The sequence below is a fragment of the Sinocyclocheilus anshuiensis genome, unplaced genomic scaffold (assembly GCF_001515605.1).
Source record: "Sinocyclocheilus anshuiensis isolate Anshui unplaced genomic scaffold, SAMN03320099.WGS_v1.1 scaffold2031, whole genome shotgun sequence".
Taxonomy (NCBI): Eukaryota; Metazoa; Chordata; class Actinopteri; order Cypriniformes; family Cyprinidae; genus Sinocyclocheilus; species Sinocyclocheilus anshuiensis.
In genome coordinates this window covers 1-22933 of record NW_015549686.1, presented here as the reverse complement: position 1 = coordinate 22933, position 22933 = coordinate 1, and the positions used below count along the sequence as shown (strand labels likewise).

General features: G+C 37.1%; 1 protein-coding gene across 1 annotated transcript in view; it reads right to left on the bottom strand.

The window, feature by feature from the left end:
- LOC107660458 (uncharacterized) overlaps window positions 1-22599 on the bottom strand; it is a 25148-nt gene extending 2549 nt beyond the window's left edge. Inside the window, exons 1-24 of the mRNA XM_016449763.1 lie at window positions 22407-22599; window positions 20243-20392; window positions 14900-14930; window positions 13463-13556; window positions 13228-13360; window positions 9178-9299; window positions 8812-9090; window positions 8632-8721; window positions 8387-8522; window positions 8033-8154; window positions 7658-7921; window positions 7485-7580; window positions 7243-7378; window positions 6886-7007; window positions 6513-6788; window positions 6221-6316; window positions 5905-6037; window positions 4559-4683; window positions 4189-4467; window positions 3977-4069; window positions 3632-3812; window positions 1666-1855; window positions 503-768; window positions 236-381 (exon numbers count right to left, since the gene is read on the bottom strand). Coding sequence (XP_016305249.1) covers window positions 236-381; window positions 503-768; window positions 1666-1855; window positions 3632-3812; window positions 3977-4069; window positions 4189-4467; window positions 4559-4683; window positions 5905-6037; window positions 6221-6316; window positions 6513-6788; window positions 6886-7007; window positions 7243-7378; window positions 7485-7580; window positions 7658-7921; window positions 8033-8154; window positions 8387-8522; window positions 8632-8721; window positions 8812-9090; window positions 9178-9299; window positions 13228-13360; window positions 13463-13556; window positions 14900-14930; window positions 20243-20392; window positions 22407-22599 — 3753 coding nt within the window. The remainder of the gene's footprint in view (window positions 1-235; window positions 382-502; window positions 769-1665; window positions 1856-3631; window positions 3813-3976; window positions 4070-4188; window positions 4468-4558; window positions 4684-5904; window positions 6038-6220; window positions 6317-6512; window positions 6789-6885; window positions 7008-7242; window positions 7379-7484; window positions 7581-7657; window positions 7922-8032; window positions 8155-8386; window positions 8523-8631; window positions 8722-8811; window positions 9091-9177; window positions 9300-13227; window positions 13361-13462; window positions 13557-14899; window positions 14931-20242; window positions 20393-22406) is intronic.
- Window positions 22600-22933: the final 334 nt, after the last annotated feature.

Here is a 22933-nt window from a genome sequence, read left to right as displayed (position 1 = left end):
TATATATATATATATATATATATATATATACTATGTAAACAAAAACTTTTATTTTGGATGTGATTAATCGCGATTAATCATTTGACAGCATTACTGAATATCTGAAGGTTGGACATGAACTTTTCCAGTTTCCAACTTTTATCAAGCCTAGCTATTTATTTATTTATTCCTCATTTGAAGCACTCATTGTTTATCTTGTAAATACAAGTTTGGGCTGAACAGAGGGTTTCTGTACCTGACACGAGTCCTTGCCTCCTTCCAGTAGACCAGCACAGATCATGTTGTCTGTTATATTTCCAACTCCATAGAGACAGTTGCACTGTCTGTTACCAATTACATGAACCTCCACTTCCTGTAGAACTTTAGGGGATGGAAGGGGCACTATAGGAAATACATAAGTTGTTATTTACTCTGCATAGTCATTGACTATCATGAGAAATTCATAATCCCATTTACATATTGATTTTAATGTAACTAAGAGGTGACAGGAATGAATTCTCACCTCCTTCGCTAATGTTTCCCCATCCAGTGATCCAGCTGTCTGTGCCGCTGTTGAACACACTGCTATGAGCTGCTAGACACACGGGTCTGATGTAGTCAGTGAAGGTGATGGGTGACCTCAGTTTGAGAAGAGCGATATCGTTGTCATTCGTAAAATTGTAATCGGGATGTTTGATGATTAACCTCACATATCTGAATACTTGATTGGGGTTGAAGCCTTCCTGGGTCTGTTGCCCCAAAACTACAGTGAAATCAATGGTGGGATACCTGAGGAAGAAGAAAAAAGTAAGAATCAAGAAGAGTTTGAACTCTTATTACTCTTATTATTTATTTATTATTATTACTTTAATTCAGCAATTTATTGAACCTTTAGAAAAAATATATAAAAAAATTGCAGATGTTTTGAATCATATTTGATGCATCTGGCTTATACATTTATGGCTCATATTGTGAGAATATGGAGCTCACATTCAAGGAGGAAAACACCTCAGTTTTAATCAGAAGCCCAAAATGAGTAAAAATATGTCATTTTGTTAGTCAGAATATATTGTCAGAAATTAGGATGTAATGCACATAAACCAGTGAGATATTTAAAACCGTATAATATTAATATAGTATATTTCAATGTTTTATGATTCTTCAAAACATATAATGCAATGCAATACAATGATGATTGAGAGATGAACAAATAAACTCTACTGAAAAGCCTGATGAATCATATTTGATAAATTTTAATATGGAAAAAAAACTATGCTTGGATAATCAAGTAAACCTAGGTTACTTTAGTCAAGTAAGTGTTCATCTTGAAATACTAATAATATAAACAAATTTTTTTTTTACATTTACTTACAAAAATTAGTAAAGATTTCATAACAAATAAACACAATGAACCACAACCTGATAGTGGATTTTTTTTTTTTTTTTTTAAAGAACTTTTACTTGCTTAAAAAGTCAATCAGGCGACAGAAGACATATAGTAGATTGTGTGCAATAGGTTTTTCAGGTTTTGATCATGTTGATAATTAAGAGGCCATAGAAATAAGCGTATCAAATATGTTACTGTAGGCTTTATAGGGTTTAATAAATTCCTCAATTAAAATGTAAGCTACTCAAAGCATCAATGAACGTTGAGGTATTAATTTGCGAGTAGTTGAATGAGATTACCCATGAACGCAGTGGGCAGCAGACAGCACCCACTCTTTGTTGATAAGAGAACCTCCACAGATGTGCCTGCCTAACCGAAGAAGACTAGCCTGCCAGGGCCAGCGCCCAGCTGAAGCATTCTGACCTCCTACTATCCTGCTGCTGGTGGTAACTGATGTTCTTCCACATATCAGAGCACTAGAAACATCATCTGAGGAAGCTAACACAAAATACAATGATTTAGGCTATTACCCAAGAACTTCTACTACTACAGAGGGCTTCATGCATCTATTTATTTATTTAATTATTATTTTTTTTTAGGAGGAGGAGGACCCAAGTTTAGTTCCTGATTCAAAATGTACAGTTTTTGTAATAACTCATGCAAAATAATCTAACAAGCATGATGAAAAAAGTCATCCTTTCCAATCACACATAACATAAAATATTTTTAATTCCTGAACTTGTGTTGCTGTTTTCAGGCGGCCAAGCAAAATACATATTTTCATAGCTGATTGTTAAACTTGTGTATATACAGTGTTGGGGGTAATGCATTACAAGTAACACGAGTTACATAATCAGGTTACTTTTTAAAAGTAACTAGTAAAATATCACATTACTTTTTAATTTCCAAGAAAATATCTGAGTTACTTTTTCCCATTAAGTTTTCCCATTTTTTTGACTGACAGCTCTCCTGTCCCCATGTTGAGAGAAATTGGGGGTAAGTACAGAGGAGTTGTGTGCACAGTGTAAACTGTAGTTCTAGACTAAATGTGAATATGCATTCACTCATCTCACTTGCACAAAAACAGATCCAGTATTTCTCAAAATGAATAAAAACAGTGAAATACAAACTCAGAATATGATGCAAACCTGTGATAATGAAATATAACACAAATATCTTTGATGTATTTAATCCCATTTTCTTAACAAATGTTTAATTTTTTACTGCTGAATTTGCCAAAAATTGAACTTATTCATATTAAAAACAAACAAGCAAACCCAGCCCAATTGAGAAATAGTAACACAAAAGTAATGTAATAAATTACGTTCTATAAATAGTAATGCAATTAGTTTAGGGAGTAACATTTTTTTAGGGAGTAACACAATATTGCAATGCATTACTTTTAAAAATAACTTTCTTCAACACTGTACAGTAGGTGGGTGTGTATAATATATATATATATATATATATATATATAATACATCACTCATGAATCTCTCAATCTCTTATTGTTTTTGATACATATATTAAGTGACTTATAAGTTGATCTGACTGATAAGTCATGTCAATTCAAAAGATTCACAATAGTGAATCTGATTTTTCAGTATGGATATATTTCACCTACAATAATCATCAAAATTATTAAAGGTAAAAATATTTTTTTGCTATATATGAAATTGCATTCAAAATTTAACTGACTCAAAAACCTGATGGTACATGAGCCAATTTGAATCTACATGCTGCTACAGACATATTATTTGCACAATTATTTCATCGAAAACAAAGATATCAATTATTTTACTATATTATGTATAACTAGAAACCAAATTGTTGATGCCATATTAATGTACCTTGGGGATTAATTTTGCTACAGAATCCTGCAAAACAAAACAGAGGCAAATGTTACATACATATCTACCTTAAAGGCTTAGTTACAACTCTGTTGTAAGAAACAAAAGCATATGTTTTGAGAAAAATAAATAATGAAATTAGGATATCACTTTAGATTAGGGAACACTATTCACTATTAACTAGGTGCTTATTAGCATGCATATTACTAGCATATTGGCTGTTTATTAGTACTTATAAAGCACATATTAATGCCTTGTTCTGCATGATCATATTCTAGATCCCTGAACCCTACCCCCATTCCTCAACATAACTACTGCAACTACCTTACTTACTATCAATAAGCAGTAATTAGGAGTTTATTAAGGAAACATCTTAGTTAATAGTGAATATGTGTTCCCCAATCTAAAGTGTAACCAAATTGAGATGTAAATGACACATTACACGAATAAACATATATACCATTGTTTTCTGATGAATTATCAACTCGAAATGTCCATCTACCCATGACATTGACATTGCTTGTGTATGACAGATTTGCAATGTCAGAAACAGGAATTGAAAAGAAATTAGTAGAGTTAATCGTGTCAAAGCCGGACTGTTAACGAAGAAAACACACACACACACACACACACACACACACACACACACACACACACACACACACACACACACAAAATCCCATTAAATCCAAAAACACTGCTATAGATGATAAACTGGGGTAACACAATATTTTTGACACATTTTTTCACATTGCTTTACCTCAACGCTTTGGGTGGAAGTGATATAATCATAATGCATGAGTGTAAATGACATGTTTTTGCCAGACACCAAAACCACTTGGAAGGTTGACTCCTGGAAGAGACCGGGAATTCTTCATTAATACAAGCATCATTCTGGATATTCCATCAAGTTCAGTTCAATGAAAATACTATGCAACAAAAGTTAACATGCTAACTGAAAGAGAAACTTACTGCCTCAGTGTTTTCAAAATATGGTACTTTATCCCATGTAGCAATAAAAACCCAAGTGGCAGAGAATTTCAAGTTCGGAAAATATTTGTTTATGTCTCTTGAAGCTCGATTCAAGAGATGAGCATCTGTTACTTGTCGGTAAGAGATGGTTCCTTTCTCAGAATTATAAATGTCTGTCCACAGTGGAGCGATGATGTGTCTATTCAAGTATGCAGGAAAATAATAGGGATTATACCCGTAAAATGGCTCATCAAAGGTCAGGTCTCCATTATTATTCACCTGTAAGATCAAAACCAGTTGTCAGTATTTTCAAGTAACATCAATTATGTGGAATATATATTAATGTCATGAATATCACAATGCTTCTTACAAATATTTGGTCATATTCACGTCCAAAGTACACAAATTGTTGCAGAAGAGGAATCCGTGGAGAACTTCCATCATCTGACCTCGGGCTCATCTCATCCTCTACACCTCCATATGGGTAGAATATCCCTGATATTCCCAATAATATTATTATGAGTTTTTAAAGATTTTAAGGAGGACATTTTATAAGCATCCAAATGACTACATTTTTCTTTAATGTAATATTACAATATTGCTTTTCAGCCTGAAATTAAGACGGACACAGTTGTTGTTTTATCCAGCTGTATTTACTCAGTGCAACTTATAACATCCAAGTGAAAGATAGAACACCAACATGTCAGAAAAAATAAAAATAAACACAATCACTGATTTGGAAAATGGATCACCCCCTTGTGTCAGTATTTTGTTGAACCACCTTTTGCTATAATTACAGACTTTCGTCTGTTGGGATTTGTCTCTACTAACTTTGCACATCTAGACTTTGCAATATTTGCCCACTCTTCTTTGCAGAACTGCTCAAGTTCAGTTCAATTTGATGGTGAGCGTTTGTGGACTGCAGTCTTCAAGTCATTCCTCAGATTTTCAGTGGGGTTAAAGTCTGGGCTCTGACTAGGTCATGTGGGTTCACCTTTTTCTCTTTCAACCACTGTGTGCTCAGTTTTGCTGTGTGCTTTGGGTCATTGTCATGTTGGAAGGTAAACCTTCTTCCCATTGACAACTTTCAGCAGATTTTCCTCAAGAATTTGACAGTATTTTGCCCCTTCCATTTTCCTTACTATCCTGACAAATGCTCCAGTCCCTGCTGCAGAGAAACACCCCCATAACAGGATATCACCACCTCCATGCTTTACTGTAGGAATGCTGTTATTATTGATGGTGAGCTGTATTGGATTTTCGTCATTTTTAGCAGGGGGTGATCCTTTATCCAACTCAGTCATTCTTTTTTTTTATTTATTTTTAAAAAAAATTTCCTGACATGTTGGTGTTCTATCTTTCACTTCAGGATATCACCACCTCCATGCTTTACTGTAGGAATGCTGTTATTATTGATGGTGAGCTGTATTGGATTTTCGTCATTTTTAGCAGGGGGTGATCCTTTATCCAACTCAGTCATTCTTTTTTTTTATTTATTTTTAATTTTTTTTTCCTGACATGTTGGTGTTATATGTTGTAATGGATGTTATAAGTTGCACTGAGTAAATACAGCTGGATAAAACAAAAACTGTGTCCGTCTTCATTTCAGGCTGCAAAGCAACAAAATGTGATTATTTTAAAGCGGGGTGATTATTTTCTATACCCACTATATTTATCAAATAATGTGATATTGTCTATATTAAGCAGTGACTTTACCCTCCTCAGGTCCACCATCAACACGAAATACCCAGCGTCCCGGCACATTGACATTGCTGGAGCTAAATAGCTTATTTTCATCAGTCACAGGGATTGAAAAATAATTTGTTGAGTTTATTGTGTCATAACCAGCCTGCAGGTAAATTTAAAAAAAAATAACAAATCTAATTAATTTAATGAATGAAATGTATATGACCAGATAATATGATGATGTTTGGAACATTTTTTTTCAACTAATTCCACTAAACACATTTAGGGTTCCATTAATTTAATTTGAATCTCAAAATTTTGTAGCAAGATTCTTATTCTGTCCAACCTGAAAACTTTGGTCAGTTGAGGAGATATTTCCGTAGTTCATTATGACAAAGGAAAGAGTTCTGAAGATAACTAGAACAACTTGGAAGGAGGATTCCTAGGAAAAATGGTTTCAATGGGGAAAAAAAGCTATAAATGATCTATTAACAAATCTCATTCAAGCTAAATGTATGCAATCCTTTTAGTGATTATTAAGTGATATTATCAAGCACGGAAAACTCATTTTCAATCTCTGCCTAGATTTATACTAAACTTAGGTTGAAGAAGATTATGTAACCTTTCAATCTACATACCGTTGTGGGGCTGTTCAAGTACGGCACTCTATTCCAAGTAGCAATGAAGACTGTATGTATTGAGAATCCAAACTGAGGGAAATACTGTTTGATATCATTTCTTGCCCGGTCCAGAATACGGCCTCGAGTTACTACACGGTAGGAGATGTTTCCACTGACGCTACAGTCAAACTTTCCCCAGAGTGGAGCTATAATGTCTCTATTAGAGTTGGCAGGGAAAGCCTTGGGGAGTCTTTCATAAAATGGTTCAAACGTCAAAAGTCCATTATTGTCAACCTATAGTGAAGATTTGAACATTTAACTGAAGCAACATGAACTGTAAAACTGTATATCAGTGTATTTCAAATGTACCATGTTTAGCATAACATCTCACATATATATTGTGGTATTTGCGTCCAAAGTACAAGAAAGGATATTGCAAGTGCCAAGCTGGTGAGCTTGCATTACTTTGACAGGGATTCTGAGTGTTTTGATTACCAGCTGGATAAAACAGACCTGGAAAAACATGTTGTTGCATGTTATGGCCTTGGTACAGTACAAAGAAAGATTAAAAAGTTAATTAAAGTGAGTCGAAGAAAGAAAAGAATCTGTAAAAAAAAAAAATAAAAAAAACAAGTCTGCATTTCTAATTTTCTTTTAGTTTGACTTGATGTACAACCGTAAGTTAAAAAAAAAAAAATAAAAAAAAAATAATAATATATATATATATATATATATATATATATATTACCATGTTCTTTTGGCAAAGTGTCGATACGAAAAGCCCAACGGCCCTTAACATTGATATTTGTGGAGTGGGTCAGGTTAGCGACGTTAGACACAGGAACTGTATAATAACTGGTTGAATCATCAGTGTCATATCCAGCCTAAATAATGATTACAAACATTTTGGTTACAGATCTGTGGATAAGAGGAGCTATAGCTATTTTGAATATTTAAAATAAATGTAAAATATTTGAAAACATTTCTCACCAGTGCAATATGTTTAGTTTGGGGAATACTGCCATAATTAAATACAATAAATGACAATCCAGAACCAGAGATCAGCAGTACTTGAAAAGAGGAATTCTGAAGAAGAAAAACAACACAAACATCAAATTATCAGTCAAAAGACAACTGAAAACAAACAACGTAATTAATCTTACCTGTGCTGAAGTGCCGAAATATTTCACATTACCCCAAGTACAAATAAAAACTGAGTTTGCACTAAAATTTGTATTAGGAAAATATTGACGTATATCATTTGTAACTCGCTGTAGTACTCGGACACCCTTGAATTCTTGAACGTAAACGTCACTGTTATCAATATCTGTCCATAGTGGAGCAACAATGTCTATAATTGCTGGAAGAGTTGGGGGACTTGAAGGAAACAGTGGCCAGCTGAAAGTAAGAAATCCATTTTGGTAAACCTAAAAGGGGTTTGAAGTAACAGATATTACATGCTGACAAATACTTTTAATGGCTAATATAAGTAATAAATTGATTTAAAAAAATGCAGTTGCATTAATGAGTGTCCTCACATAAACAGAACTGTATGTGAGCCCGAAGTAAGAAAATGGTGTCTGCAAAGAAAGCTTCAATAAGCCATAAACCTCTCTTGCCAGGTTTAGTTTGTGCCCATTCCTAAATGGATAGAACAGTCCTGCAAGCATACAAGTTTATTTTTCAGCACACTTATAAATTTTAATTCATTTGTAACTCTCAACATTTCACTACATATTCAGCACACTTATGATTTGAATTCATTTGTAATTCTCAACATTTCACTACATATGAATGGTCTAATGAATTGTTACATGTTTCAAATGATAAACAACTATTATTAAGATATGCAAAAAAAATGCCATGCATGTTTAATTATTAAATTACTGTACCGTTGTTGTCTGATGCATAGTCAACTCGAAATACCCATCGACCCGTGACGTTGACATTGCTTGTGTATGAAAGGTATGTAACGTCAGAGACAGGAATGGAAAAGAAATCAGTTGAATCACTTGTGTCATAGCCGGACTGTCAATCAAAACACAAGACGACGAAAAGTTTAGTTACAATCAAACACTTATCACATAGTGGTAAAAAAAAGATATTTTGATTTCAGTGTATTTTTCAAATCACTTACGCTAACAAAATATGCTGGGCCGATATGACCATAATGCATAAGTGTAAATGACATGTTTTTGCCAGACACCAAAACCACTTGGAAGGTTGACTTCAGGAAGATAAAGGGAATAACTACATAAATACAGAGAACATGGGATATTGTTTCTTAATCAAATTTCTATGCGAGAAGAAGACTTACTTTCTGTCTGTATATATAGTTTGGTACTTTATCCCACGTAGCAATGAAAACCCATGAAGCAGAGAAGTTCAAGTTTGGATAATATTGGTTTATATCTTTTGATGCCCGATTCAAGAGATGAGAATCTGTTACTAGTCGGTAAGAGATGGTTCCTTTATTTGTAATGTCAATGTTTGTCCATAATGGAGCAATGATGTCTCTAGTTGAGTATGCAGGAAAATAATTGGGATACGACTTGGAAAACGGCCCATTAAAAGTCAAATACCCCTTGTTATTCACCTGTTGACAACAAAACAGTGAAAGCTACTCATGATGTTTCAATAAAAACTTAGTGTACAGTGTCATAAATGTGACAACGCTGCTTACGTGTAGTTGATTATAAATAAATCCAAAGTAGACAAACGGCTGTGCCAGAGGGATCAGAGGTGAACTTCCAAAATACTCTGCAGGGTTTTTTGTATCCTCATTTCCATATGGGTAGAAAATTCCTATAATCGTAAAGGAACATCATAAATAACCTGCAATATTAAAGGTGCAGTAAGCGATTACTGAGAAACACTGATATTTGAAAGAAGCACACCGGGGTGCGATTCCCATAAAATAATTCGCTGGTTATCTACCATAGCACTATGCATTGTTGTAGATACTAAGGGCAAGCTCACACTAAAACACTGTAAGACTACCTAGATGGATGTGGTGCTCGCACTATACAAGGTTTCTTGTCATCTTTTGTTATCATGTCATAGCAGCGTGTATACTACATAACACAACACCGATGAGGTTCACAAACTACAAGACATTTGGTCAAGAGGCAGTCCTGACCAACAGCGAAAAACATTTTCTCTCATAAATTCACATGAGAAATTCACGCAAGTGATTACAAGAATTTCCACTTATAGCATCTGCACTGTAATTGGCTGGATTAGTTCCACCTTCTCACTGCATTGCACACACTACAAGATCATGTGGCGATGTCTGAAAATATCACAGGGTCTGTGACTGCTCAATACAAGCTCAGATCACATCGATGACCAGCTCATACTTAAAGAGCATTGGCGACCACAATGCTATCCGTAGGTTTTGTCGCAGACCTGGGAAATCTGTCTGCGACAGCAAAATCCAGCCAAAAGTAGTGTAGTGTGAGCTTACCTTAACTAGCTAGTCTCGTTTCCTGAACCATGTTAACCATGTTTCCTGAACATGGTTGCATCTCTGTCGTCTGAACCACACTGGTTTAACAATATAGGGCTGCCGTTAATGACGTCACATGCATGTTGTAATCAGTTATGCTAATTAATTGTTTCGAGATCTCCGAGATGTTGCTTTTAATGAACATGGCACCTGATGACTACTTCACTTTTTTTTTTTTTTTTGCTGTTATGTTGCCTTATCTGATGTTTGATACTGGGGTTGCTTTGCGGATTTATGCACATCATGCACACTCTTCAAAAAAAGAGCTGACTGTTGACATGCTAAAATGTATATGTATTATGTAAATGTATTAATTTGCTGCTTAACCACCATAGTACAATGCATCACTGTAGAAACTAACTAGTCAGTCACGACTGTTTGCCAAACATGGTCGCTACATTTGTTCAAATATATCCACCTTATTTTTCAACGTGGAAGTAAGCCTATGGGCGAGACTTCTGGTTCTTTAGCCGCTATAGGGAAATAATGAGATGAATAACAATGTGCAGTAAATGGTAAAACTGTTTGCACTACAAACCAGTGTGTTCATAATTAGATAAATAATAAAGACAACCAATTTACAATATCAAGCAGCAAAACGAGCTGTTTCGTACAGCTAAGAATAGCTGGAAGCGGATGAGACCGAAAGCCAGACCCATAAAATTTACAAATGGCCGCGCCCGTTCTTACGGGAAAAATAAGGTGGATAGGTCTGTCGTTAATGGCATCATGCGCAGGTGGTGGAGTAATAACTTCTGCTAATTCATCAGTTTGAGATCGTCGAGATGCTGCTGTAATGAAAATAACAGCTGATGACTACTTCATTATTTATTTTTGTTCTTTGTCATTTTGCTTTATTTGATGTTTGATTCATTGTGGGTTCCCTCTGACATCATATGCATTTATGCACATGCGTACTTTTAAAAAATGGTGCTTACTGAGGACACACTAAAATATATAGATTGGGGGGCTTGGGGGTTTGGCTGGACATGCCAAGTAGTTAACGTCATGACTAGTACTTTGTTTTTACCATAAGATTGCGTAAACTGTTTATGTAACTGTTGCAATGCTGCAAAACACATAACTTTTCACCAACACAACAATAACAATGTACAGTGAGAGAATTGCAAGATTTAAACTACATATACAAATAATTGCAACCGACTAACTGACTAAGTTGAACGCAATGGCCGATCATTGGTGTTCAAGAAATCAACAGATATGTCTGTGATTGGCTACATTGCTCATCGTTACAAAAATAGAAAATTTTGATGCTCTCCAAAGTGCAAACACAAATAAGCACTGGAGCATTTACCAAATTAGTTTCACCAATATCCTATGACTACAGTTTCAACTAAGGGTGCTCTTGCTTTGTTTGAATGGTGCATTTCACTGTGTGAGAAAATGTACATGTGGCGTAAGAGCTTGAAAACAGTGTCAATTGCGTGAGTCAACTGCGAGAGCTGGCAGCCCTGTCAGATTTGATCTGGGGGGTATTCCAGAAAGCAGGTTATGTGACATACCTGAGTATGTTTAAGGGTAAGTAATATTAATTATAAAGCACTATTATAACAAGGTTTGTTTTATTCTAATATGTTTATTATATTTATTTTATTATTTTATTGTCATGTCACACATGGATCTGCATTCAAACATTTTTTTTTTATTTTTGCAACAGGATGTTTTTTATAATGTATTTCTATAATAAAAATACATTATGATATGTCTTATTATAAAATCAGTGTCACGGTTTTGTTGTGTTCATGTCATCTGTGACTCCTGTGTCTTGATTTGATTTGTTTCACCTGCCCTTCATCAATTAAGCCCTTACCTGATGTGTATTTATGCTGCGTTCAAGTCCTCCTGGGACGTTCGTACTTACGAGTTGACAAGTCGTAATTACGACATCAGGTGCGTTCAAGTCAGTTTAGTCGGCACAAGATGGCGGTGTACCTTCTTTTAATAAATTACAAGAAAATACAACAACGGTCTGTTAATTAGCGTTTTTAATATTTTTAAAAAGTAATTTATGAAGCCACTTTAATCTGTATCGCATAAAAACTTGTTATTAATTGTTATATTACAATCCTGCCACATTCAAAAAGCTTATTTTTTGTAAATAAAAAGCCTGACAATGTCACTGCTTAATACCTATAAGTATTGTGATTTATGTTTTACTTTGGCAATCTCTCAGTCTCCCTCTGTCAGACATGCAGTTCTTCCGTCAACTACAGACGTTGCATCCATCGATTCCGCCATGTTTCTCATTGACACTCCCCCAACTCGGAAACTCGGGGCTTAAAATTTTTTTCGAGTTTCCCACTCGTAATAACGACTTTGTGGTGGCGTTCATGTGCGTTCAACTCGTCAATACGATCTATCCGACATGACTTGAACGCACCATTAGGCCCCGTCCACACGGAGACACGTTTAGCTGTATACGCATACATTTTGTATCATATAGGCGTTTTGTCCAGACGGATCCGGCGTTTTGGGAGAGTGAAACCGCTATTTTTTTAAAACCGGGTCCCAGAGTGGATAAATCTGCGTGTCGCCCCTAGTCCGACACTGCTACATCACGTAACAGCAACAAAAACATGAACAAACACTGAACGATTGTCATTGACGAACTAGCATTAACACAGATTCATAAATGTATTGTTCCATGTTCGTTTGTAATAGGCAAGGTTTATACGTATAGTCCAAGTCTTCTTCTCCGTATTTAGTGTATCTCTGTGGCAGAATTACAGCGCCACATACTGGTCTGGCATGTATACTACATCGTTTTGTGTCGGTTTCATGGTTTCGTGTGGACGCAGATATTTCTTGAGACGAGGGAAAAAAAAAGATCGGATAGGGAAAGCTCTGGCTTCGTGTGGATGTAGCCTTATTCTGCCCTCTTGTCTCTGTCTGATGTATGGTCTCGTCAGTTTGTGCTAGCGTGTTTGTGTAGATTTTGCCCTGTTATTTGGATAATTAAAAGATATTTAACTCTTCTTCATCATCTTGTGTGTTAACCTTGAACATACTCTGAGTTGACTGAACTTACAACTCAGAAGTGTTTTAGGAACCAGCATACCTCAAGTAAGCAAGGTTTGGGTTAATCAACCGAGAGCTCAGGATATATGTGACGGTAAGTTAACCTTGCTTTCTGGAATACACCCCCGGATGTGGTTCGTGTTTTGAAAAGTCACTGTATGCTATCAAACAGAGTCAAAGGATTACCTTCCTGAGGTCCACCATCAACACGGAATGCCCAGCGTCCCGACACACTGACATTGCTGGAGTTGAAGAGCTTAGTTTCATCAAGCACAGGGATGGAAAAGTGATTTGTTGAGTTGACTGTGCCATAGCCAGCCTAAGAAAACACAAATCAATAATAAAGGCTTTGCAGCACATAATATTTACAAGTTCTCTAATAGTTCCAAAGTTCAGAAATATGATTCTCATTCTTTCTGACCTGAAACCGATGATCCGTAGAGGAGATATTTCCATAGTTCATCATGACAAAAGACAGAGAGCCACCAGAGACCAAAACAACTTGATAAGATGAACTCTGTTACAGAAACAAAAAATGATCTTTAATAGACAGAGAATAATTCCGTATTTATGCTTAATTCTGCACTGCTATAATAAAACGCAGATCATCCTCATACTTAATGTGCTTTAATAATCATAAACGGCTTTCCTCTTTCTTTTACCCAAATTACCTGCAGTCACATTAGTGAAATTTCAGCACAATTTTGTCTGGCAAAAAAAGGTCTACCATCTATTGTCAAAAGTGTAGCGATATAAAGCACAGCTCAAAAATAAAAAATTATGGGAATGGGAAGGATCCAATGATTGATCTTGAAAAATGTAGTCAACATGCAATTTGTGTAAAAGTTAAAAAAATATATTTTTTTGTTATAAGTATTGTTGTTGAGATAATGAACTGTGAAAAATTAAATATAAATTTAATGTATGTATATGTACTTAAATAGATTATTCACATCAATCTGAAGAAAAGTATTGCAGAAAATTCCCAACTCCAAGTTTGCAAAGCTTGTTGCATCACACCTAATGCAGTCCGATCTCATGAGAATTTGTACATATTTTATGTAAAATGTGGTTCTACAAAACGTACTTTTACTTTGGCACTAAAACATACAATACTGACATATTTACAGCATCTAAACGTACAATATATTAACAACACCTAAAACGTAAATTATTTCTGTATGAACAACATTACACACTTACAAATTAATCCTTATGAATACTGCAATCATTGTATTCGGTTCTCATACCAATGGCACTATGTTTTCAACTGAATTTATTATACGAAGTTTATTAATTTACTTAATATGAAATTATAAAATTTCATTCTGTTGTGTGATTTCTGCAGCCAACTCGTTTTGAAGATTACACAATGTTAAACAAGACTACACTTTAAACCCTTAAATTGAATAATATTCTGCAATTGTTTAACCATTACTTATCATGTAATAATTACATGTTCTGGGAAACTGCTTTGTTTATCTGCCGTACTGGGAGGATCACGCTGCCTTTCCGCTATTGAGTTTAGGGCAGTATTTAGATTTTCTGTCGTGATTGTGAAAAATGTCACCATTGAATGTCATTCATGCTGCATCAAGTATTGCAATAGTAACTCAGATCGTCTTTCTGAGAGAAACTGGACAATGCAAAAAAATTTTTCGCTTTTTCTACATGTAAAAACACCAAGGGAAGCAGGTCGTGAAGATGGCGGGAATATGCCGGATAGTAAATCTATTAATAATGTCACTGATTAAACCCACTGCCTATCGCTCAATAAAATAATCACATTGCTGGGTGTTTTTGAAAGTTTTGATTTTGTTTGGTTTAACAACAATACCTTTGTGAGCATGACTCTCACTTGGCTTGCGAATTATCCAGGCACGGCTTGTCTGTAAGGGCAAAATATTCACCCAAAACATAGACCTTTATATAAACTGAATAAATAATAAACTGTAAATGTGTTCAGCATTCTGCAACAAATATTTTTTCGAATTTTCTTGACAATTTTAAGTCATAAAGTGCGCAGTATATATTAAAATTCATCGCAAGCTTCGGCAGGCCAATGATACTAATGCCTAGTTCACACTACAGGATTTTATACCCGATTTGCAAGTTAACGAGCTCGCCGACAGGTCGGGCTGTGATCGAGGGAAAATCAACGCTCAACGCTTTGCAATCTTTATGTGTGAACTACTCAATGATGCATCAAGGAGGCTTGCTGACACGTCGCCGACGCCAAACAAATATCTAGCATGCTAAATATCTGGACCGGTCGGCCGACTCGACATCACGTGGTGTCAGGGGTCGTGACGAGCTACAGCCAATGAAAGAGCAAGCATGGGTTGAGGTCAGTGGAAGAAAAACAGCAGCAGTAACACGGCTTTAAGGAAAGTTTGGATACAAGAAATGGAGCGAATTTTTTCAATGCGCAAACAGCTTGCAGCACTAATTTCTTCCCGATGTTCATTTTCAAATAAACAACTCCTGTTTCACTTGTTGTTTCGTGTCATTCCTGTTACACTTCTCATGTGTGTTTTCGTAACAAAACGTGGTTTAGGGTCCGTGTAGAGTCGTTGGGTGACAGAGTTGTGTTTGACCCCCTGTTGTGGATCATTTACGTAGTGTCGCATAGTGTGAACACCACAACGACTTCAAGACAGCCATGAAGTCATGTAGTCTGAACAGCACAGCGATCTGCCGATGTTTTAAGTCGTGTAGTGTGAACTACTGTAGGCTTAAGTGGGGCAGTCGTGCCGGTGTCCTCCCGAACTCAACAGCGCCCCACAAATTTTACAATGTAAATCTGTCGTGAAAAGTGCAACTGCAGCACGCTCTAGTTGAGAGCCATTTGGGCAGTTTTGAGACTGCCCCACCCACAGGCTGAATAACGCAAGGACATTAGATCTCTGCCAAAAGTGTGTGTGCATGTGTTAAACTATAAAGACTACACGCTTTCTTGAGTTTAGTATAAACTAGCACTACGACCCAGAATCTGCACCACCTAAATTTACAGTCAGGAGCCGCTATTGGAATTAGCAGAACTTGAACAGGGACATTCTAAAATGCTTAACACGAATAATGCTTAATGTGGCTTAATGTACCAAGACAGTGATAAAGACAAAACTGTAAAGCATGCTATGTGTAGATATGCATATAAGCCCAAAATGTGAATGCAAAGCGTTTATTCACTGTGACGAGTGGGGCGGGGCCAAGAGCTCCAAGGCCGGTGGAGTTAATGATAATGAGCGACATCTGCGCCATATAAAGAATGAGAATGTGACGTAACGCCGCGTTGAGTTCTGGGAAACTGCTTTGTTTATCCGCCATACTTGCAGGATAGCGCTGGCTTTCCGCTATTGAGTTTAGGGCAGTATTTGATTGTTTGTCGTGATTGTGAAAAATGTCACTAGTGTATATCATTCATACTGCATCGATAATTGCAACAGTAACTCAGATCATCGTTCTGAGAGAAAACTGGACAATGCAATATGTTTTTTTGCCTTTTCTATGTGTAAAAACTCCAAGGGAAGGAGGTCGCGGAGAAGACGCCGAATAGTAAATCTGTTAATGTCACTGATTAAACCCACTGACTCTCACTCAATAAAAGAATCACATTGCTGTGTGTTTTTGAAAGTTTTGATTTGGTTGGTTTAATAGTTAACATTACCTTCATTGCGAGCATGACTCTCACTACTAGGCTTGTGGATTAGCAGAACTTGAACAGGGGACTTTCTAAAATGCTTAAAGTGGCTTAATGTACCAAGACAGTGATAAAGACAAAACTGTAAAGCATGCTATGTGTAGATATGCATATAAGCCCAAAATGTGAATGCAAAGCGTTTATTCACTGTGACGAGTGGGGCGGGGCCAAGAGCTCCAAGGCCGGTGGAGTTAATGATAATGAGCGACATCTGCGCCACTCACCGGTCTCGAGTCCCATGGAGGAGCTCCGGAAGGATAAAAGGAGGAGTGACGACAGTTGAGGAGGAGAGAGGACCAGGCCTGAATTTTATGTTGTTGTTTTATGCGGCAGTCGTGAGGGGCTGCCGCTTTTACTTTCATTATGTGTTTATTTATTTATTAAAGTTTTATGTTTAAATGTTCGCTGGTTCCCGCCTCCTCCTTCCCTATCTACGAACTTTTGTTACACTGGTGCCGAAACCCGGGAGGAAAGAGGGACATGCTGTCAGAGAGCCCTCGCTGCTGAGGGGGATGGTGGTGCTGAGGAGATTGGGCAGCAGGAAGAAGCGGAGACCGCCTGTGGCTGCCCGAGGCGGTGGTGCTGGAACAATGGAAGACAAGGTGGGACGGAGGGCTCGCTACCATGCTCCTGGGTCGAGGAGGGGTGGCTGCCGTCCGAGAGGGAGCGGAGGAGTCGGCGCCGTTTGCCAAGAGGCCAGAGCCTGCTGCCGTATGCCATGTTAGTGGAGGAGCAGGGAATCTGGGACTCGCTGTCGGCTGCCCTCAACCGGAGCAGCCATTGCAGTCCGCCAGGAGGCGGAGGAGCGTCGGGCCACCCACCAAAGATGTTCAGTACCATCGCATGGCACCGTGAGTGAAAGCCTCTTAGCTGGTTGATGACCAAGCGGCAGTGTGTCCAGGAACCGGACCGAGAATTTTTTTTCTTTTCCTCTCTCCCCTCTCTCGTCTCTGTCTCTCCTCATCCTTCCGTCTCCTTTTCTCTCGCCTCGTCTGTCTGTCCTTACCCCCAGGTACGCCGCAGCCGCCATGATCGGCTCCCCCCAGAGAGGGGCGGGGGGGGAGTAGAGCGTAGTCTCGGGAGTACCCCCGGTCTGCGATGGGCGATGGGGGTATGTGACGAGTGCGGCGGGGCTGAGAGCCTTGGGAACGGAGCGAGGCCGGTGGAGTTATTGATAATGAGCGACACCTGCGTCCCTCACAGGTCTCGAGTCCCACGGATGAGCTCCGGAAGGATAAAAGGAGGAGTAACGACAGTGAAGGATGAGAGAGGACCAGGCCTGGACTATTTATGTTGTTGTTTTATTATGTTTTATGTGGCAGTCGTCCGTGAGGGGCTGCCACTTTTACTTTCGTTTTGTGTTTATTTATTTATTAAAGTCTTCTGTGTAAATGTTCGCCGGTTCATGCCTCCTTCTTCCCGGTCTACGAACTTTGTTACATTCGCACTTTAAGCATTTTCCTTTCAAATAAAGAAAAAACTTAATGTACCGAAACAGTGACCACACTAATGTAAAACACTTAATGTACCGAGACCACATTCTGTAGACACCTTACTAATAGAGCATATGTATGTGTACATATGTGCAGGAAAACAGATGAGCAAAATATGAACGTTCAATATCACTGTCTTAATCCATAAGAGAGGTGGTAGTGCTTCTGGGCCTTTCGTCCATTATGTATTTGGCAGGTCGTACGGGTCAGTGTTGTTGATGTCAAGCAGTTTCTCTAAATAAGCAGTTTCTTGGCTGTGTTATTTAGTCTCTCCCAATAGAGCCCCTTTCCTTTTGCTTTCTCCTTTTCAATTTCTTCCCAAGAAACTGCGGCGTATCGCAAAAATGCTAACAAATATCAAGCTGCTGTATCAAGCTCTGTTGCTCTTTCTCTCTGTCTCACTGTATCCTGCTAATATGGTGATGCCTTCCCGAAATGCAATGCGGAGTGAAAACATTGTGACGTAACTCCTAATGGATCGTTTTCAGAAGACTGTGATGACGCTTTTCAACGGTCATCAGCATCATAAATCCTCCAAAGTTTCTTGTATTTTCATTTTTTAAAAAATGTATGTACATTTATAACACTATACTTTATATTATATTACATCTGCATCAAATTACAAAAAACTAGTTAATGCTAATGCGAGGGTGTTTCTAATACACCTATGGGAGTGACGTAAATTTGATTCATTCTCTCTACTGATTGCCGTTATCAGTCTCTCTATTTTTTTGAAAGTCATGAATACACTATCATGGAGTTTTTCTTTTGCTATTTGAGCAAATGGGAATGCAAAATGTGACCCTGGACCACAAAACCAGTCTTAAGTCGCTGGGGTATATTTGTAGCAATAGCCAAAAATACATTGTATGGGTCAAAATTATTTATTTATCTTTTATGCCAAAAATCATTAGGATATTAAGTAAAGATCATGTTCCATGAAGATATTTTGTAAATTTCCTACTGTAAATACATTAAAACTACATTTTTGATTAGTAATATGCATTGCTAAGAACTTAATTTGGACAACTTTAAAGGCGATTTTCTCAATATTTTGATTTTTTTTTCACCCTCAGATTCCAGATATTCAAATAGTTGTATCTCAAAATATTGTCCTATCCTAACAAACCATATATCAATGGAACGCTTATTTATTCAGCTTTCAGATTATGTATAAATCTGAATTTCGAAAAATGTACCCTTATGACTGGTTTTGTGATCCAGGGTCACATTTGTGGTAGTCTCCCATTTACTGCTATAGAAGTTTATCCAACTATGATGACTTCTGCTGCTGATAAATGGTTTTTGGTGAGGTGTGTTTGAATGAGAAATGCGCGCCTTCACGGAGTGGATCGGGATAACAATCTGTTATTGTCATCCCGGCTATAAGGTAGGAGTGAGATTTTTAATGCACTTTTTTTGCTAAAGTGGTCATTTCCCTGCATATTTTGGTCTATCATGACATTTTATATATTTTTATTATATTTGCTATAAAATGAGTAGGTTTAGGTTTGGAGGTAGGTTAAGGGGTCTAAAAATCTAAATCGTTTATCGATAAAATGATAAAAATGCATTAATACAAATATCTTAATGATATTAAAGATTCAAATATTTGTACGTTTTTTTAGCTGTAAATACGTAGCAATTTTACATTTTAAACGTAATACATGTCTGCATCAATCAAAACATACAAAAATTTACAAGAATGTTTTTTTCCTTGTATTCCTTGTAGACATTACATACTGTACCTACCGTACTGTACGTGTAAACAATGAGACCAGGCTGCCTAAAAACACTTGGGGCTGTAACTGCTGACAAAGGTGATTCAACTAAATGCTGAGTTAGTGATTTGAATACTTATATCAGTGTGATATTTCAGTTTGTTCTTGTTAATAAATTTAAAAGTTATAATTAATTAGGTTTTTGCTTTATCGTTATGGTGAATGGAGTGAATTCTGAATACTTTGAATGCACTGTACATAAACACAAACACACACACAGTACATACACAGAATTAATGAAGACAAGTCTCTTACATAAGTCTTTCGATAAACACGTCCAAAATATACGAAGGGCTTTTCCAGTAATATTACTGGAGAGCTTCCATCATCTTCAGAGGGATTCTTTATGTCTTCATTTCCAAATGGGTAGAAAAGGTCTGAAAATATAAAATAGAGGGGAAAAAACTACAGTGATCTAAAACATAATGTATTGATTATGTAACAATTGTTGTTACATGTCACTTTGTTTGACAGCATATCCATAGACCTGATGCATACTGCACTCAAAAATGGCGTGAACTGGCTGAAATTTAAAATGTACAATTTCAGTCTGTTAAGTCATACCTTAGGTATTCAGGGACTACAGATGCAAATTAGCTATCTAGCTAACTCTGGCACAACATTTGTGTTGTCCATGGTACCTGTTAACCCTTGTGTGGTGTTCATATTTTTGTTATTCAGCCAGTGTTCGTGGGTCTGGTGGACCCGCTGCATTTTTGGGTTTTTAATTCAGCAAATTCAAAATTTTATGTTAAAATACTCAATTTATTACAAGCAATATAAACAGCACATATGGTTAATATTTGCCATTTACCTTTGTTAAAGCACATTTATGAATTAAAGTGCTGCAACCCTGTGCAGAAATGGCAGGGGCAGAAACACAAAACTCACACTTACATTCACACTCTTACAGACTCTCTCTCACACACACCCACACACACACACACACACACACACACATACTAATAGCAGGCCCAGACAGGAGGAGGACAGAGTGAAGGTACACAGGACCTACAAACTCCACACTTTTATTAGCCCCGGGTCCAGTGGATCCGATGTGTACATTAATTAGGAAAAAAAATTAACTTAAATGATTTTAGCAAATGGCTGCAATATAACAAAGAGTGAAAAATTTAAGGGGGTCTGAATACTTTCCGTACCCACTGTAAATGTGTGTGTGTGTGTGTGTGAGAGTGGGGGGGTGGTGGCGTGTACAGTGTGTGGTCATTGAAAATTTGCTCTGATATGTGTTCTTCACAGAAAATGAGCCAAGGCCAATGAGTCTGAGTTTGAAAAAATAATGAATCATATTTTTCTTTTGATAAAAAATTAAAACGGGTCCCACAGATCCGAACACCATACAAGGGTTAAATAAATGAAATGAAATAAACTAAACTACTACAACAACTACCTTACTTACTATCAATATGCAGAAATTAGGAGATTATTAGGGAAAACTATTTTAGTTAGTTAAAAGTGAATATGTGTTCCATAATCGAAAGTGTTATATAATTAGGGATGCACCGAAATGAAAATTCTGGGCCGAAACTGAAAATTCTGGACGCACTTGCTTTGTAATCATTATTTATTATTGTGTTAAATAATATATGTAATCTAAAAGTAATTTTGTAAGACTTTTTAAACTCAATTTAATTCAATCATTTTAATCATACTAAATTTAAACACACAAGCCAATAAAATAACCACACTTTTATTGAAAGTAACACAATAAAATTGGACAGAAAATATATTAATATTAAATATCAATATATTATTTTTATTCAGGTGTACGCAACATAATCAGATATAACTTTTTTTTTTGACTAATCCAAAAATTATCCAAATAATGTATAGTCCTAAACTATTATTGTCACAGCATGTGAGCAGAGCATATAGCAGGGAACAGTCAGGTCAGTGAACGAGAGGGTAGCGTCATTTTACCAGTGTTGCCATGTTACAGTACAGTAGCGCTACTGCAAACAGGAACAAGTATACTACATAGAAATGTCTTGTCGGGGCGTTATTTGAGCAGACTTTGTTTTTCCGGTGAGCATGAGCGGTACATGAGCAGAACATAAGTTATGACTATAACTATGGATCTATGAGACCGAATGATGACCGTCACCACGGTCTTACCTTGAATGACGCCATTCTGTTACCCTTCCGAGACCTAATGTAAACAAAGTCAGGTGACTGACCCTGGGTTCACTATAAAACATCCAGGTGAACAAAGCACTTACTCTTGCCTGAAACGCCTCAGTTCATCCCGAGTGACAAGAGATGCTGACGGTCATCATTCGGTCTCATAGATCCATAGTTATAGTCATAACTTACGATCTATTTCGACCTCACTCAGACCATCACCACAGTCTTATATTGGATGACTAGTACCATCAACGTCACGAGGGGTGAGAAGCCTCTCATTCCCCACATCCCTGCTTAGAAGCTGTCCATAGAACTGCAGACCAAAAACGAAACTGGTTCTGCCACATTGACCCTGTAATACCGGGCAAAGATACAAGGTGAACTCCATGAGACTGCTGCACATATATCTGTAAGTGCCACACCTTTCAGTGCTGCCCATGATGTGGCTAGACTCCTAGTAGAATGAGCCACCAGGTTCCCTGGAACTGGTAAGCTCTGGGTGGAGTATGCTTGTGCAATAGTGTCCACTATCCAGTGTGAGAGACGCTGCTTCGAGATTGGTCGTCCAATGCTTTTTTTATCAAAACACAGAAACAACTGAGTATGTGACTGTCGCAAACCCTGTGTGCACTCAATGTATGTGCGGAAAGCTCTTACTGGGCACAGACTAGAAAGGTCAAGACCTGTAGATAAGGAATCTGAGTCAGGTTTAAAGGCTGCAAGTTCAGCAACTGCCTGATTGATTGTGCAAGGATTGAGAATCTTGGGAAGAA